Source organism: Amorphotheca resinae, assembly GCF_003019875.1.
Source record: "Amorphotheca resinae ATCC 22711 unplaced genomic scaffold M430scaffold_8, whole genome shotgun sequence".
Lineage (NCBI taxonomy): Eukaryota > Fungi > Ascomycota > Leotiomycetes > Helotiales > Amorphothecaceae > Amorphotheca > Amorphotheca resinae.
Genome location: NW_020194478.1, coordinates 583,255 through 599,005, shown reverse-complemented (window position 1 = coordinate 599,005; position 15,751 = coordinate 583,255). Strand labels below are relative to the sequence as shown.

At 50.8% G+C, this 15,751-nt stretch overlaps 6 protein-coding genes across 6 annotated transcripts; 3 read left to right on the top strand and 3 right to left on the bottom strand.

The window, feature by feature from the left end:
• Window positions 1-240: 240 nt before the first annotated feature.
• M430DRAFT_51582 (hypothetical protein) lies at window positions 241-2,440 on the bottom strand (the record flags this gene model as incomplete). Its single annotated transcript, XM_024868236.1, has 2 exons — window positions 241-1,255; window positions 1,320-2,440. The coding sequence occupies 2 exons, from the start codon at window positions 2,438-2,440 to the stop codon at window positions 241-243; spliced, it is 2,136 nt and encodes a 711-aa protein (XP_024719532.1).
• Window positions 2,441-4,732: 2,292 nt separating this feature from the next.
• Window positions 4,733-6,312, top strand: M430DRAFT_28959 (hypothetical protein; the record flags this gene model as incomplete). Its single annotated transcript, XM_024865835.1, has 4 exons — window positions 4,733-4,792; window positions 4,870-4,972; window positions 5,028-6,118; window positions 6,175-6,312. 4 exons carry the CDS (start codon window positions 4,733-4,735, stop codon window positions 6,310-6,312), a joined length of 1,392 nt encoding a protein of 463 aa, XP_024719531.1.
• A 261-nt stretch (window positions 6,313-6,573) lies between these two features.
• On the bottom strand, window positions 6,574-8,015 carry M430DRAFT_35762 (hypothetical protein). The gene has a single exon (XM_024866805.1). The coding sequence runs from the start codon at window positions 7,999-8,001 to the stop codon at window positions 6,757-6,759; it is 1,245 nt and encodes a 414-aa protein (XP_024719530.1). The 5' UTR covers window positions 8,002-8,015; the 3' UTR covers window positions 6,574-6,756.
• Window positions 8,016-8,570: 555 nt separating this feature from the next.
• Window positions 8,571-10,133, bottom strand: M430DRAFT_142195 (hypothetical protein). Its single transcript, XM_024862750.1, has 4 exons — window positions 10,014-10,133; window positions 9,959-9,965; window positions 9,595-9,908; window positions 8,571-9,539 (listed from the first exon to the last, which is right to left on the bottom strand). Exons 1-4 carry the CDS (start codon window positions 10,044-10,046, stop codon window positions 8,835-8,837), a joined length of 1,059 nt encoding a protein of 352 aa, XP_024719529.1. The 5' UTR covers window positions 10,047-10,133; the 3' UTR covers window positions 8,571-8,834.
• A 369-nt stretch (window positions 10,134-10,502) lies between these two features.
• On the top strand, window positions 10,503-12,888 carry M430DRAFT_28956 (hypothetical protein; the record flags this gene model as incomplete). Its single annotated transcript, XM_024865834.1, has 4 exons — window positions 10,503-10,547; window positions 10,615-12,447; window positions 12,501-12,631; window positions 12,681-12,888. The coding sequence occupies 4 exons, from the start codon at window positions 10,503-10,505 to the stop codon at window positions 12,886-12,888; spliced, it is 2,217 nt and encodes a 738-aa protein (XP_024719528.1).
• A 579-nt stretch (window positions 12,889-13,467) lies between these two features.
• M430DRAFT_277164 (hypothetical protein) lies at window positions 13,468-15,293 on the top strand (the record flags this gene model as incomplete). Its single annotated transcript, XM_024865701.1, has 6 exons — window positions 13,468-13,519; window positions 13,585-13,713; window positions 13,767-13,930; window positions 14,370-14,446; window positions 14,498-14,594; window positions 14,646-15,293. The coding sequence occupies 6 exons, from the start codon at window positions 13,468-13,470 to the stop codon at window positions 15,027-15,029; spliced, it is 903 nt and encodes a 300-aa protein (XP_024719527.1). The 3' UTR covers window positions 15,030-15,293.
• Window positions 15,294-15,751: the final 458 nt, after the last annotated feature.

The window sequence follows — 15,751 nt, the reverse complement described above, 5'->3', positions numbered from 1 at the left end:
TACTAGAAATGGGGCTCGTGGTAATATATGACTATACTAGGTCAGAACATAAATCAAGCCTTCCAATAATTCTCCATAACGCATCAAACCCTAATCGCATCGTATGCCCTCTTTTCGCATTCCAGTGGCACCCACTCTACCAACCTAGGAAGGTACGCCAGATATATCATTAAACGCCTATGCCCTGTCCTTATGTGCACAAATAAGAACTCCAAACTCCAATAGACATACTTCAACAAGTCACTGAGCCAACCACACACAACCACAGGTAGAACTCGATTGCCGTTCACTTAGGCCCGCACCCTCGAGGTTATCAAAAACGGCACGTCGACCCATAGGGGAAACAACAGTAGGTTCCGTCTCGTTCAAGTAAATCGTAACAGGTTCACCCGTACTGTTGGTGTACGGATGGGGCGAGCCGTCTTCATCGATATAGTGTTGAACGCAATAGGGAGCTATACTGTGCTCTCGAGGTGGAATTCGACGTTCTTCAACTTTGACCACCTTCGGGTAACAAGGGAGAAAGACAGGATCCGACACCTGCCCAGAAAACCCGTATGGTGAAGCACTTGAAGTAGGAACGCCTGAGGAATATGGAGTTGCTGTAGCTCCTGTTGGGGTTGGGTAACTTGAAGAGGACGCTCGAGCCCCAGCGCTGCTGGTCTCGTTGACGTAAATAAACGCCTCTAGCAAAGTAGCATTCCAATAACAGAACCATGGTTTGTCGCCTGGCTGCGCCACTCCCTTGCGCATAAAGTCCGAAGCTGTGTCATCGTCATGTAAATTAGTAGAGCGCTTGCTATTTGACGATGTCAGGGCGCCTTCTGGTAGAATTACAAGTTTGTCGTAAGGTGTCTGGAAAAACCAGGCCGGGCCTCGATCGGGATCGTAATTATCTGTCGCGAGATAAAGAACCTCAGGTTGGGTCAAAATTGGAGGCTGGGCGCCGTATGCCAAAGATTTGATACTGTAGTTGCCCATGTCAAGAGTAAGTTCGTTGTCCGATACGTAACTTGAGCTAGAAATTCCGGAAACGATCATCTGATAAGGAAGCATAGGTGGTATGGCGCAAGACCAAGCATCACTTTGTGATGGATTGTCAATGCAACCAGAGGGTGCTATAGATGGGGTAGAGATGGGTAATATGTAGGTCCCAGTCGGAAGAGGTTGGATATTTGGAGGAACCTTTGTGAATGGAGATGCATCCCATGTAGTTGTCATTGTTGTCATGGTTGCGGTGTAGATTTGGCTTGGGCTATTGAGATGGGTAAGTTAGTATGGCCTTTAGCAGATTTTGATACAGCGCGCTTTGCACTTACGGGTGCTCTCCATCACTGTCATGATGCTTATTCTGTTGGTGTCGAGACAGCAAAATGGCAAGGACGGTTGACAGTATGATTGCAAGGAGAATAAAGGCTGATCCAACGAGGACAATAGCCCAAACAGGAAAAATACCACAGACTCTTCTCCGTGCAATCTGTTGCCATTTCTTCAACTGGGGCTTCTCTGAGACAGCAAGAGCAGCGGTATTGATTTGATGACTCGACTCAGACATTAGACTGCGTGTGGAGTGACGGGATGGAGGTGAATTGAGATCTTCCCGCGACGCAAATTCGGGGTTGCGGGTAGCCAAACCGATCCCACCGGCACCAGGAAGGGGGACCTGAAGGGAGGGGCGAGTTTTCCTCGCAATAGCTTCGTCCGGATACTGCGTGTAGGGTGGAAGTTGCTCGGTATGGCCGTCTGGCCCAATAATATCTGCAATCTCCTCCCCGTCTGGGCCCAGTCGACGATGATAAGTATTGTTCAATCCCGGAAACCCAACAGGAACGGGCGTAATCTGATCTTGCTCATGAGGACTATCGGCCTCTGGAACTGTATTTTGAGGATACATCCCATAAGGGTGTGTAGGTCCGCTGGGTCCGGAGTACGATCTCTCGGGTGCTGGGACAGTGGAAGTTGTTGCCATGCTCGCCGTCCTTGCTAGTCGCGACTCCTGTGGATACATTTGATATGGGTGCGAAGGCCCTGTCGGGCCTTGATAGGGGCTTTCGGCTCTCACAAATGTCATGTCTGTCGAGACACTCGACGACCGAGTCGGTGCCGTGTTTGAAGTGGACGCTGCCGTCAAATTCCTGGGTGCGACTGGCCCCATAGCACCATCATGCCGCAAGGCGAACGAATCGTATTTCGGTTTTGTCGTACTCGAAGGCCGTGGGGGTGGTGTCCGTCTGCCCTGACTCCCCTGAGGCTGATCGTGATGTTGTGACGTGCTGGGAGGTGATCGATCATGGTTCGCTGCGACGTCTGCTGGCCTGAATCCGTCGGAGATAGCCATTGGGTCCAAATCATAATCCTCATCGCTGCTCAGCTGTATTGATAGTCGCGTCGACGCTCTCCTGTCGCTTCCTGTCGACGCATGGCGATCGGGAGCAGCCATGATTCCTGTCCGAAGGCTCTACTCTTCTCGACCCGCCTGCTGAGATGTGACTTGAAAGCCACTCATCAAATGGGAGGGAGGACGAGAAATATATGCATCCGTGGTGAGGGTTTGAGAATCGGCGAAGAGGAATTGAGGGAGGATGAGTGGTAGAATGGAGATGTTGATGGGGTCGGTCGTCGATAGTGGTGATGGGGGGGTTGGAATACGATGAGGTGAGGGAGCGTCTCCTGGTTCCTTGGCGCTGGTCAAGTCAAGCGAGTTTCGTGCCTTGCGCTTGGGTTTGGGGTTTGGGGTTTCGGACCTCGATCTGGCTTTGCTCGTAGCGGAGTGATGATTCCCTTCGCACCCCCTCTGCACCTCGCAGAAAGTTCATCGCGGTCTTGTTGCTTGATTCTTCTATTATCTACAGTATAGTTCTGTCGTGGGGTTCCCGGATCGGATGAGTGTCCTCCATGAGAGAAGATTGATTGATCGAAGCTGGTTTCCAAAGCCCTGCTGCTACTCCCATGACCTACAGCACATGAACCCCTGATCAGATATGAGATACCTCCAAATGGATCTATCAAGACAGCTTTCTGCTTGTACATCGTCCATATCTTCCCATTTTTCTCTTGGCCGCTGCCGTGCCAACTAGCACTTTCCTTGCCTCTCTACCTGATTCAGTCGAGGATTATATGTATCCTCTTTTGCTTTCTTTCTTTTTGCAGATCTCATATCTTATTCCTCATAAACGTTCTCTCTTGCGAGCAGGCTCGAAAGCTACATCCTTTTTGAGCACGCTGCTCCTGCCGTATAGCTGATCTGGCCTCTCAACCATACCCCAACGATGCCTCCAGAGGACAGGAAAGGAGATAGGTATGAAAACATGGTCAGCTGACCTGAGGTCGGTCTCGCCCAGTGTAATGTGATAGAAACAAGGTTGTGAGACGTGTTTCAGGATCGAGATAACATAATGAAAGCAGATTTGGCAGTGGGCAACAGCACAGTGCACCGAGTTCGACGTCGGAGAGACGAACGAGGGCGGTGGCTGAGCAAACCCAGATGTACCGACAGCAATAGACCCACGGGGCGAGTGGATAGATAATGAGCAGACGGCGATTGATGTACACGGCGTACATAGGTAGGTATCGTATCCAAATCCACCTACACACCTTACCTAGGTAGCTTGCTTACCTTACATGGATAGGCAGGTATCTTGGATGAGGCATGTAGAAGCCATACAAGACCGTCCTTTGTCCTTGAGAGAATTGAATGTGTTGTCTTCGGGATCCTGTCTGGTGTTGTCCCTCGATCGGCGATATCACGCTGGCCGCCACATGGGTCTGTTCCCGCATACTACAACTAGGTGGGAGGGTGGATTGCCGCGCACGATAATATGAATGGTAATGAGATTGGGATTAATGGAAGAAATAGCAACAACAAACAAATATAGAAATGAGATACACGAGCATCTTCTCCCGATGGGTACATTGCGTAGGCAGGCGTGTATCAATCTACCCGGTCCCTGTGAGAGAGGGTCCCATACAGAGTGACAGCCCCCCTGCACAGCACGTACTACTCCGTACAGTGCCTCTCGACTCGTACGATACCAAATGCGACAGAACTGTAGACCGCACCACCCAAGATATGTGCTTGTCTCCCATTAGTCCCCGGGTCCATCATCCCTCTTTGGCTCTGTATGTACGCGCCTCTTTGTCTCTGCTCTATTCCTGCTCCTCTTCTCGTTCCTCTCCTTATTCTTCCCCTTGATGTCCCTCTCCTCTCCTATCATCGGAAGTGCTCTGAAAGTGTTCGAGACGCCCCATTCTCGAATAATGGCTCCTGTAGAGATTTCTGTCTAGCCCTTGCTGGCCTTAGCGCGGGTGTTCAGCCACGCTCTAGTCCCCTTGAGGCAAGCCTGCACAGGTAGCGCGGTAGCTCTCGCCTGTCGCAGCTTAGGGCCGGACCTCGCTTAGTCTCAAATATCCATGGCCAATCACCTCTCTTCCTCTCCTTGCTACTGGCGAAGATCCCCACCAACTCAACCCCCCCCCCTCCACCACCATTCCCCCCCCTTTGCGAACTGCCCTTGAACAAATAATACTGTAACAACAAAAGTACATATATCTACTTTAGACACGAGGGCAACAGCAAAACCTTCCCCTTCTCTCTGTCATTCTCCTCCTCGCACACTCTTCTTTTGGCCTATCCTTCCTTGGCTGTCCTGCCAAAAACCACTCTCAAAATCCCAGCCCGCAAATCAAAAACTTCCATCTCAATATCGCCAGAAAGCTTCACCGCCTCCCCGCCATGTCGTCCCGGCCCCAGAACATTGGCATCAAAGCCATTGAGATATACTTTCCGAGTCAGGTATGCTCGGCCCCGAACATGCGCTTCTCTCTGAGAACCATCGTGGCCGCGCAGACGTGCTAATTGTCCATGTATAGTGTGTTGACCAAGCCGAGCTGGAGAAGTTCGATGGCGTCAGCCAGGGCAAATACACAATTGGCCTTGGGCAGACCAAGATGAGCTTCTGCGACGATCGAGAAGGTAGGAAGCCTGCTATCCATAGAGCGAGCCCGTGGTCTGACCTCACATTTTCAAGATATCTACTCTTTCGCCCTCACTGCGCTGTCCAACCTCCTCAGCAAGTACCAGATCGACACAAACTCCATTGGCCGCCTGGAAGTCGGCACGGAAACCATTCTCGACAAGTCCAAGTCGGTCAAGTCGGTCCTGATGCAATTATTTGGCGACAACACAAACATTGAGGGGGTGGACACGGTCAACGCCTGCTACGGCGGTACCAACGCCGTTTTCAACACGATCAACTGGATCGAATCGTCTGGTTGGGACGGAAGAGATGCAATCGTCGTGGCAGGTGATATCGCTCTCTACGCCAAGGGCAATGCGAGACCAACTGGTGGAGCTGGTGCAGTTGCCATGTTGATTGGACCTAATGCTCCAATTGCTGTGGAGCCTGGTCTGCGAGGGACCTACATGCAGCACGCATACGACTTCTACAAGCCAGACCTCACTAGCGAATACCCAATTGTTGATGGTCAATTTTCCATCAGATGCTACACCGAAGCCGTGGATGCATGCTACAAAGCATACAACAAGCGAGAGGCTGTACTGAAGTCTGCTCTCAACGGGCATAGCAACGGCGATAGTGCCCATTCGGACGAGTCGGCAGCGTCTAAGACCCCTCTCGACCGATTTGACTACATGGCCTTCCACGCCCCTACCTGTAAGCTCGTGTCGAAATCATATGCACGAATGCTCTACAATGACTACCTGGCCGATCCTTCTGCCCCGATCTTTGCCGATGTGCCTCCTGAACTGCGCGACATGGATCGTGTCCAGTCGCTTACTGACAAAGTGGTCGAGAAAACTTTTATGGCATTGACAAAGAAGCGTTTCAACGAGCGTGTGCAGCCCAGTATCGAAGTCCCTACAATGTGCGGAAACATGTATTGCGCAAGTGTATACGGAGGACTGGTCAGCCTACTGAGCAATGTCGACAGCGCCACCTTACAAGGGAAGAGAATAGGGGTGTTCAGCTACGGCAGTGGTCTGGCTTCTAGTCTGTTCTCATTGAGGGTCACTGGCCCCACCGATGTCATCCAGAAGACATTGAACCTGAAGGAGAGACTTGCGGCCCGCCGAACGGTGGCCCCAGAAATATATGACCAGGTGAGTTGAAATGATGCTATCCCTAGGATCTTGCGATGGTAGCTGACGATGTCTAGATGTGCGAGTTGCGCAAGAAAGCTCACTTGCAAAAGAGCTACACACCTGCTGGCAGTGCCGAGACCATTGCCAAAGGTACTTATTATCTCGAGAGTGTCGATGACATGTTCCGCCGTAAATATAGCGTCAAGGCGTAAATGTATGGGGAGTGTGAAAGCCACATACCTATCCTCCAGGGTTTTGCAAGTTCTTTCATAGGCCATCAGTTTACATCTTACAAGTTTTGGGATGGTGTTTAATAATAGGTTCATTATGCATGGGCATTACAGCCGTTTTTGAACGTAGCATAGAGAGAAAGAACCGTCTTAATATTGAGAAGTCAGTATACGCGCCATCTAAAAGCACTCTAATCAGATGATAATCTTCTCAAAATAATGAGATATCTGAATTCGATACACAAGGGCCTCTCCAGTCACGACAATGCGTGAGTATCTTATTAGTGTACGGTAAGCAACGAGTCCTCTACTACTAAAATCTCAAAAGCAAACCTTGGTCGCTTAGCCACACCCACTTCTGCCATGGAAGGCATCTATCAAGGCCATCTATAAACGCCTGTACTGCACATAATAGACTCGACACAATTACAGCTTCGACAGCGTATCAGGGTTCGCCTGACATAATTTTTGCGCCCTCTCCCTCATCCTTGAGCACACTTCCTCATGCGTAAAAGAGGTCAAGCTTGTCACCTCCAGAGGCACTTCTTCCAATGTCTTCGCCTTGATCAAGGTTCCTCTCGTCCTCACTTCTTCAGGATTTTCTACCACCTCCTGGATGAAACCTGCCCAGCCAGTGAAAGCTCTTCTCGCGCCAGGCAGGGCGTTCAAGAACATTGCAAAACAATGTGGCATCGCCTCGTACTCCTCAAACACAACCGGCACCCCCTGGCCCGCCGCTCTCATGGCAACATACTTACCTTCATCCGTGAGTAGCTCTGTCCCCGTCGCGATATACATCGGGCAGCTGCCTTCCCAGCTCTTCGCGCCCAGAGGAGACACCAGTGGATGGCACAACACAGCGTCCTCGGCGTACAAGTTGTTCCGAGGAGGATTAGCAGGCCAGATGGAACACCGGGGATGCGCCATCTTCTCTATCTGCTTACTTTGCGGGGGGAGGTAGTCGTAAATCGAATTCGTCTCGCAGGACGGTGATGAGTGCGTGATGTCTGCCCATGGGCTGCATAGCGCAACACCTGCCGGGATGGGAACCTCGCGCTCCTCTCCATTCCAAAAGATCTTGCGACCCTGACGCCGGAGCTCGAGAATCGTCTGGAGCAGAACCAGGCAGAGATTTCCCCCGGCGCTATCCCCGCTCAATACTATATGGCGCGGCTCGACAGCCTCGTGGAATGAGCCCGTGGGCGGGTAGAGGAGAGCGAGGTAGGATACCAGAGCGTCCAAGAGAGCGGCTGGGAAAGGGTTCTGAGGGGCTAAGCGATATCTGACACTGAGACATCTTCCTTTCGTGAGCTTGGCAAGCTTTCTGGTTGTTGGTCGGTGGCTTGCGGGGTCCATGAGATAGTATGCCCCGCCGTGGAAGTAAAGTATCGTAGTGGGGGATGATACCTCAGTCATCAATTCCTTGTATTTCTGTTCTTCTGATATCTTCAGTTCGGGCGCATCGTTCGCTACACCAGCTCGGTATCCCGTCCATTCTGCTTCGACCGGAAGCAGCTGGGGCTCTTGGTACCCGCCTGCTGTGTCTCCTGGCTCTTTCAACCCCTCGATCGCCGCGAAGAGCCCTTGCCGAATATCATCTTCAGCGGGCTGCGGGATCGTAACTTTGCTAACCCAGATCCTCCCTTTGATCCCGGCGTCTCGCAAGGACATGCGTTGGACTCTAGATATCGGCCTTGGTGGCGAATCGACAATGAATGATCGAAGCACGCTGACCGTGAGGGCAGTCCGTAGATCCCATTGCTTTGAGTTCTCTGACAGTCCAAGGGTATGGTAGAGCGTGGTCTTTCCTATAAGAGGCACTTTGGGAAGCATTGCCTTCAGAACAGGAATTGGCGAAGAGGTATCCATCGCTATTATGACGAGCGGGTAATGAATGGCAGGACAAGGATTGAGAGGCTTGACAAATGGGATTTTCAGTTCTGTCTACCCTCTGGTGGTCTCAAGTGAAAGTGGAAATATGGACGAAGGACTCTATCCATTGGCGTCGTGCGTATGGCCCATCCCGTCCTGTAGTCTGTCATGCTCAACAGCAACAGTCCAGACAGGAACGTTTAAATGAGCCTCGGCACTGGGGCCCTGGTTTTGCCACCCGACCAAACAAACTCATGACATGCGCCAATCGCAGAGACCGAGGAATGAATGTGAAATTACTATATCTGTATCCTTGGTCGATTGTCACCATGCCTAGAAAGCCTATGGACTGTGGTATGCACTGATTTCATTTTGCGATTTATGCCACAGGAATGGCGGGCCTGTACGGTGGTATATATTATATATAATACAACGCAGACACACAGCACAACGTGTGAGCCGGGATGGCCTCATAAGGATTGGAAATGGCCTTCCTTGACTTCAACAGGCTGCATAAAGGCCCTGCCAGGAACACGCCTCAGTAACCCCCTTTTTCCCAAGATACGGAACACCTTCACACGCCTGATATGCAAAGATGATGAGATCTCTCTTTTCCATGGCTCATCATGGTCCTAAGCCCCACTAGCATTCTCCTGCGAATTACTTCCAGTGCCAGTCGTGTTGACTGAACTAGAACTCTTGTTGGCTGCGGCCATCTGCCATGCCGGAATTGCAGCTCTTCCAGATGGTGCGCCAGTGTTGAATGGACTTGCGCTTCGACCTTGAAGCGAGGCAACAGATTCAGTTCCCACTGTGTTGTTGACCGAAGCTGGCTTTGGTGTGACTGCTTCGCCAGACGAGGCACCATTGACACTGCTAGCACTTGGGGGTGTAGGCGTAGGGGCCCCAGCGCCTGCGGTTCGACCGTATGGGCTAGAGTTCGAAGCTGTTGGGGAATTCATTCTCTGGCTCATCAACGTCTTCAGACTCTTCAACTCGTTGTTTAACTCCTTGAGCCGGGCATCCGAATTTTCCTTCTGGCCTTCCATGGCTTTGGGTATCAAATCTTTAAGTCCACGTACTTCGTCAGCGATACGTCGGGACTCTTCCTCTCGGCGTCGGCTGGCTGTCTTCAATTCGCCTATAACACTCTCAACCTCGGTCAGAGCCGTGTCCAATCTTTCTGTTCGGGATTGTTCGGATGCTTTGAGAGTCTCTGTATCCTTCGCCAGTTGGTCGAGAAGAGAGAAGGCCTTCTCAAACGACTCATCAATAGCCTGCTTATCCTGCTCTAGTTGCGGCGTTGTTGGCGGAGCAATCATGGGATAGACATATCGCTCCAGATAATCTTAGCAAATCTGTTATTACCATCGACAATAGGAGATAGCATACCTTCGCCATGAAATAAAGTCCATAGCTAACCCCTCCCATTACCGTCGCCATTATGAACCAGTCTCTCCAATCTCTTTTAGGCACTTCGGGTGGTGGTGGCGGCTGCCGCCATTGGTACTGTTGATACCCACCATAGCCAGGCTGAGGTTGACCCCCTACTTGCTGTTGCGGCGCATAGTTCGAATAATTCGGTGCCTGCTCTCCACCAGCCCTTGCCAACGCCGCATCGATCTCCTCCTGTGTTAGATTCTTAGATCGAAGAAACGCTATCCGATTCTCTATCGGGGACCCGGTAACACTTGGATCTTGCAGAACTGTGAAGTCAAATCAGTACTGGAAGATAGCAGGCTTGGTGCTCCCTCACAAGTAACCTGAAGTCGTTAGCAGTCTATCTTTTTGAGCAACTGAAAATGACCTACTGCGGACGCAACAAGATCTTCACGAATCGCCATGGTTGAAATGGGGCTGCGGTTGAAGTCCCTGATGTCGATGTTGATAGCCCGTCAGGCAAGATCTGGGGAAGGTCAAATCGAATCACATCCCGCGCGGGTCTCCCAAGCCCATGCCGAGGCTTGTGGTGCGTCTGCTGCACGTGACACTGGCTAGAGATGGGAGCAACGACGCTAAGCTAGATTCGATTGTTTACCTTCTGTCTCTCCCGCCTATGAAATTGAAGCATGAACATCGCCTTTGTTATTTATCTTCTTATCCCAAGACGTATAACAGCAGATCACGTCCACACCTTGACCTTGGCAGCATATTCCCATTGCGAACCCAAAAGCTTCGCCATTCTATGTCGCAATCCATATTGCCATAAATTCTATCGGCTTCATCGGCTTCGAACAGGTGCTTTCTCGACCGCGTTGTCGCATTGGATCGACCGCTTTTGGCGTCACAACACTGCAAGCATGTCGCAAGACACGGGTCTCTTCTCCGTGCGACGGCCGAGAGAGGTGAGAATTCCATCCATTCAGTCAATCGAGGGGTCGCAAATTCAGTTCGGACACTTACATTACACAGACTCTCGGAGGCATCAGCTATAATTCGAGTATCCCACAGCCAGCTTCGACCATGAAGCGCTCCAACTCTATATCAGGAGTGAACAATGCGCCTTTTACTGCGAGCCATGTGCGCTCCATTTCCGGATCTCGCGCGTCCCTAGCCCCACCTCGCCCGAACCAACCTCTTTTCCAACGATCTTCCTCAGGAACAAATCTGGCAGAAGCGGGCATGTCATCTGTCAAGCGCACCTCGTTCCAGAATAACAGTGGACGCAAGAGCTATGCGCCGGGTGGGATGGGGCGCCCTTCAGGAGAAGGGTCGGAGCGAAGAAGCAGTGTGTACAGATCGCGGACCTCAACAACGGGCCCTATGGGCCACCAGAGCTTTTTCCAGCAGGCTCCACAGCCGGCTGGTGTCCCCAGAGATCCACGACCATTGAAAGACCGTACATACCAAACAAGAATTGGACAGGAGCTGTTGGATTACCTTGCAGCTAATAACTTTGAGATGGAAATGAAATATAGTCTCAAGCAGGATATAATCAAGTCGCCAACTCAAAAGGACTTCAACATGATATTCCAGTGGCTCTATCATCGAATCGATCCAAGCTATCGGTTTCAGAAAAATATTGACCAGGAAGTCCCACCAATTCTGGCCCAGCTTCGGTATCCATACCACAAAAGCATTACCAAGAGCTCGCTCTCCGCCGTTGGATCACAGAATTCATGGCACCTTTTTCTTGGTCTATTGCATTGGATGATGCAACTGTCTCAGATGTTAGACGCCTATGGAGCAGGTCAATACGATGATGCGTGCGCTGAAACTGGCGTAGATGTTAGTGGTGACAGAATCATTTTTGACTTTCTCAGCAGCGCATATCGAGACTGGTTATCCATGGACGAAGACGCTGGGGATGATGATCAGGATCGAGTTCTCGCTCCTCACGTCGAAGCTATGGCAAGAGAATTTGATAGGTCCAATTCCAAGTATTTGGACGAGATGCAAATCCTCGAGGCTGAGCATCAACGCCTTCAAAAGGAGATCGAGAACCTTGAGAAATCAGGAGCGGATGTCGCTACTCTCGACCGGCATTTCAAGATCATGGAAGAAGACAAAGTCAAGTTCGAGGAATTCGATAATCGTATGGTCCAGAAGTCAGAGAAGTACGAGGCCCGCATCCAATTCTTGCAGGAGGAGCTCGACAAGGTCATGCTAGAGTTAAAGGAGGCGGATGATGAGCGATCGAATTTGCAAAGGGCCGTCGATGAGCAAGGGATCAGCATGGCAGATATCGATCGAATGACTTCGGAAAGAGAACGTCTCCAAAAAGGGATCGAGTCGACTTCTCAGAGGCTGGATGAGGTGAAAAAGAAGGTTGCTGAGAAGGAGGTAGAGGCCAGTCGCAAGTTGGATGAGTTGGAGCATATGGTCGACAAATACAACAGCCTAGGATATCAGATAGGCCTCATTCCATCGACAGCACCAAACGCGAGAGGCAAGAATTACGAGTTACAAGTAATTGTCAATGACGGACCGAATTTCTCCTCGTCGCAAATGGGTGCCTCTAACTCGGGCGGCAACGCGGACAGTGATAGACTGCTGGCAGACCCTGTTACTGGCTATCAACCAGCACATATCCTGAGCCTGGATCTTCGGGGTCAGGTCAAGGCCAGTTTCCTTGGTCTACGAAAAGAGATCTCAGAGCGACGGACTGTCGCCATGGACGAGATGATGAAGCACCATGATCTGCTGGATGGTATCAAGGAAGCTATCGAGGATAAGCGTGGGGAGGTCGAGGCTCTTGAGCACCGTGTTAGAGCTGCCGAAGCTGAATATGAAAAGACGAAAGAGGTAGATATCGCACGAAAGACTAAAATCCCAGGACAAACACTGACAAGACGCAGGTAACCACCACTCAAAAGCTGGCTTCTGATACCCAGATCGAGAAGATGGAGAAGGAATTAGCCAAGATGCGAGCTGGTCTCACAGAGTCTGTGCAACTAATGGAACAGCGCGAGATGAACACAAATATTGAGTTAGTGAGGACCTCTATAGTCCAATGCCTTGATACTAATGTTTGCCAGATACGAACAACTTACACTCCGTGCAAATTCTCTCCGGGAAGAATTGCACACGGAAATTGAGAAGATGCTTAATGATATCATCAAGTTCAAGGTCCACATTCAGAAGAACCTCGAGGACTACGAGGGCTTCGTTGTAGACGAGGTAGAGCACGAGTTGGGGGGTGACGACGAGGCAAGAGATGATACCCAAGATGTGGAGATGAGATGAGAAACACAGTTTGGTTGGTAGCCCGGATAAGGAATTGATGACTGTTTACGGAGTTTATGAGGAACGAAACTGTCATTCTGCACGCGATAACATTGGATATCGCTAAGGCCAGCTTGTTCAAGCTCGCGTAGCTAGGAGTAATATAAGGAGTAATGGATACATTGTTTACTGGACCTATAAGAACTTATAGATACCTACGTACCTAGGTAGGTACCTAAAGTAATAGGTAACGAGGAGGAGATATGGTTAATCACGTGACACTGATTGCCGTGATCGCCGTTCTGGCAGCCTCAGGCAATCAGGTGTGAAACTTCCCGCTCGGAACCGCAGAATCGCAGAATCGCTGCTCCGCCTCGAGCTCTCCACCATCTCCACCATCTTCCCAGCTCAATAACGTCGTCCTTCCCTCCACTTCAATACCCGCAGGGCTGCAGCCGCTGCATATTTGTCTGGCGCTGGCGATCATAACTAACACCTGAGACTTCCTCCCACCGGTCGGTCGCAGCGCTCTCCGGCTCTTCACCTCCCGCATCATACAGACCTGAACCCTTCCTCGACCTCACCAGAGCCTCATACACCATGACCGAGGTATCTTCTACCAGGTTATACCTGGGCAATCTCCCGCGCAATGGCAAGTATAACCTGGGTCTATTGCAGAGTGTATGAGATCTAGTCCTCAAGCTAACATTGGCACAGCTACCAAGGCGGATGTCGAGGCTCACTTCAACACTCATGGTACCGGAGAGATCACCGAGATCAAGCTTATGAATGGCTTTGGGTTCATCGAATACAAGGACGCTATGGACGCTCGTGATGTAGTCCCTGGTGAGTTATGCTGTGATCACCAGCGCGCATACAGCAACTTATCTTCCTCACAGCCTTCCACGGTTCGGATTTCATGGGTGAACGTCTCACTGTTCAATTCGCCCGTGGCACCCGCAATCGTGATGCATTTGCCGCTGCGGAGCGTACTGCTCCTCGCCCCAGACGTACTCCCCATCGCATGCAGATCTCTGGACTTCCAGGTGAGACCAGCTGGCAGGTCTGTAATCCCCGTTCCTTCACCCGGACTCTTGGATCTGAGAACTTGCTATTTGGACTCTGAGCAACATATATGGACCCCTTCACTGTTGTCCAATCCGTTCTTGGGCACTCTTCTGTTTAGTCCTGGCCAGCATCATGCCCTGCTCTGGATCACAGTCTCCATTGCAGTCTGCTAGTGCATTTGCCTGAGCGACTAGGACTTGATGGACTTCTGTATCCCAGTATCCGGCCTTTCTTATCCTGTCGCGAATTCTTTCTGCTATCATTCCTTGTACATCGGGACAGTCACTCTGCGCAAAAGGGAACTCATCCGTGGAACCATGTTTATCTCACTCTCTGGACTTGTTGTACGGGCTACTATTTGGGGGCAACTACCAATACCTTGGCGTTTACTCCTCCACAACCTGGATAACGACTTACATGGATTCTGGATATAGGACCTCAAAGACTTTGCCCGTCAATCCAGCCTCGACGTTGTTTATTCTGAGACCGGCCGTGACCGGGACGGCAGAGGGTCAGTATCTCGTCTGGCCAGGATTGCTTAAGGTGCTGACAGGTCTAGAAGCTTTGTTGAGTTTGAGACTGCGGCCGACTTGAAGACTGCAGTGGAAAAGCTTGACGGCCGTGAGTTCAAGGGTGTTCGTGTCACCTGCGTCGCAGATGTATGTATCGAGCTCGTCCAATGCATTTTACTGCTACTGACACCGATATAGACTCAACCGGATATCCCTCGCGACCGAGGTCGATCCCGTTCTCCTGTTCGTCGACCCTATCCGCCTGATGACTATGATCGTCGTGCACCTCGCGGATACAGCCCTCGCGGATACCGTGATAGGAGTCCGCCCCGACGGGGCCCCTATTATGACGATGACCGCGGTCGCTATGGTCGTTCTCCCCCACGCGCTCGCCCTCCGATTGATGATTATCCACCTCCTCGTCGGGGTGGCTTTGATGACCCTTACCGCCGCGACTATCCTCCTGCTGATCCGTATGTCAATGGTCATGGCAGACCTCCTTATGACCGCCCTCCTCCAAGAGACTATCCCCCAAGGGACCCCGGTTATGCTGATTATGATCGCCGTGGCCGTTACTGGTAACTTCTCCTGTCTGGAAACCTCTGCTTTCTCTCCAACTTATATTGATAGATTGCCTTCTAAAGGCAGATGATACGTTCTCCTGTAATGACGCCGAATGGGCTTCCTACATTGGGCGTCCAAAATCGGCTATCGGATATTATAGTATGAACGATTGTGATGCCATACACGATTCTCTCTGACTGCTTTCGTTGTTTGTTTTCTTTGCTTGCCCTTTTCAGAAACAAGGCCCCATCTTCTTATTTCTAGGCGACACTGAGTGTACACTATTGATCATGGTAAGGTCGCGATTGACGATCAGCCTATCTTCTATGTGTACTCCATAGAAGAAAACATGACTTCCTATTGCAAAATTCTTCGGACGTATGTATGTGCTTCAACAATTGATCTATTAGATGGAATCAAATTATGCCCACCTTCCCAAACACCAATAATATCTAGGTGGAGATATCGCTAGAGACATGTGCAGTAACAACGCCTGTGTCTGGTGTCAACAGGACCGGTTGAAGTGCATTATTTTAAGCCAGGCCTCATCAAGACCCCAACGTCCCCTATTGTATATACTACATGTACATGTCAAATTCTCGACCGCTCTTCTTCCCCAACAGCCTGACTTGACCCAGACCCTGGAAGCACTGGAGGGCTCCTGTATCCGACCTTCTACTCCCGTCGAGGGTCTCGGCAAGCCAGGGAGTTTTCAAACACTGCCTCTGGGTCCTATGCGT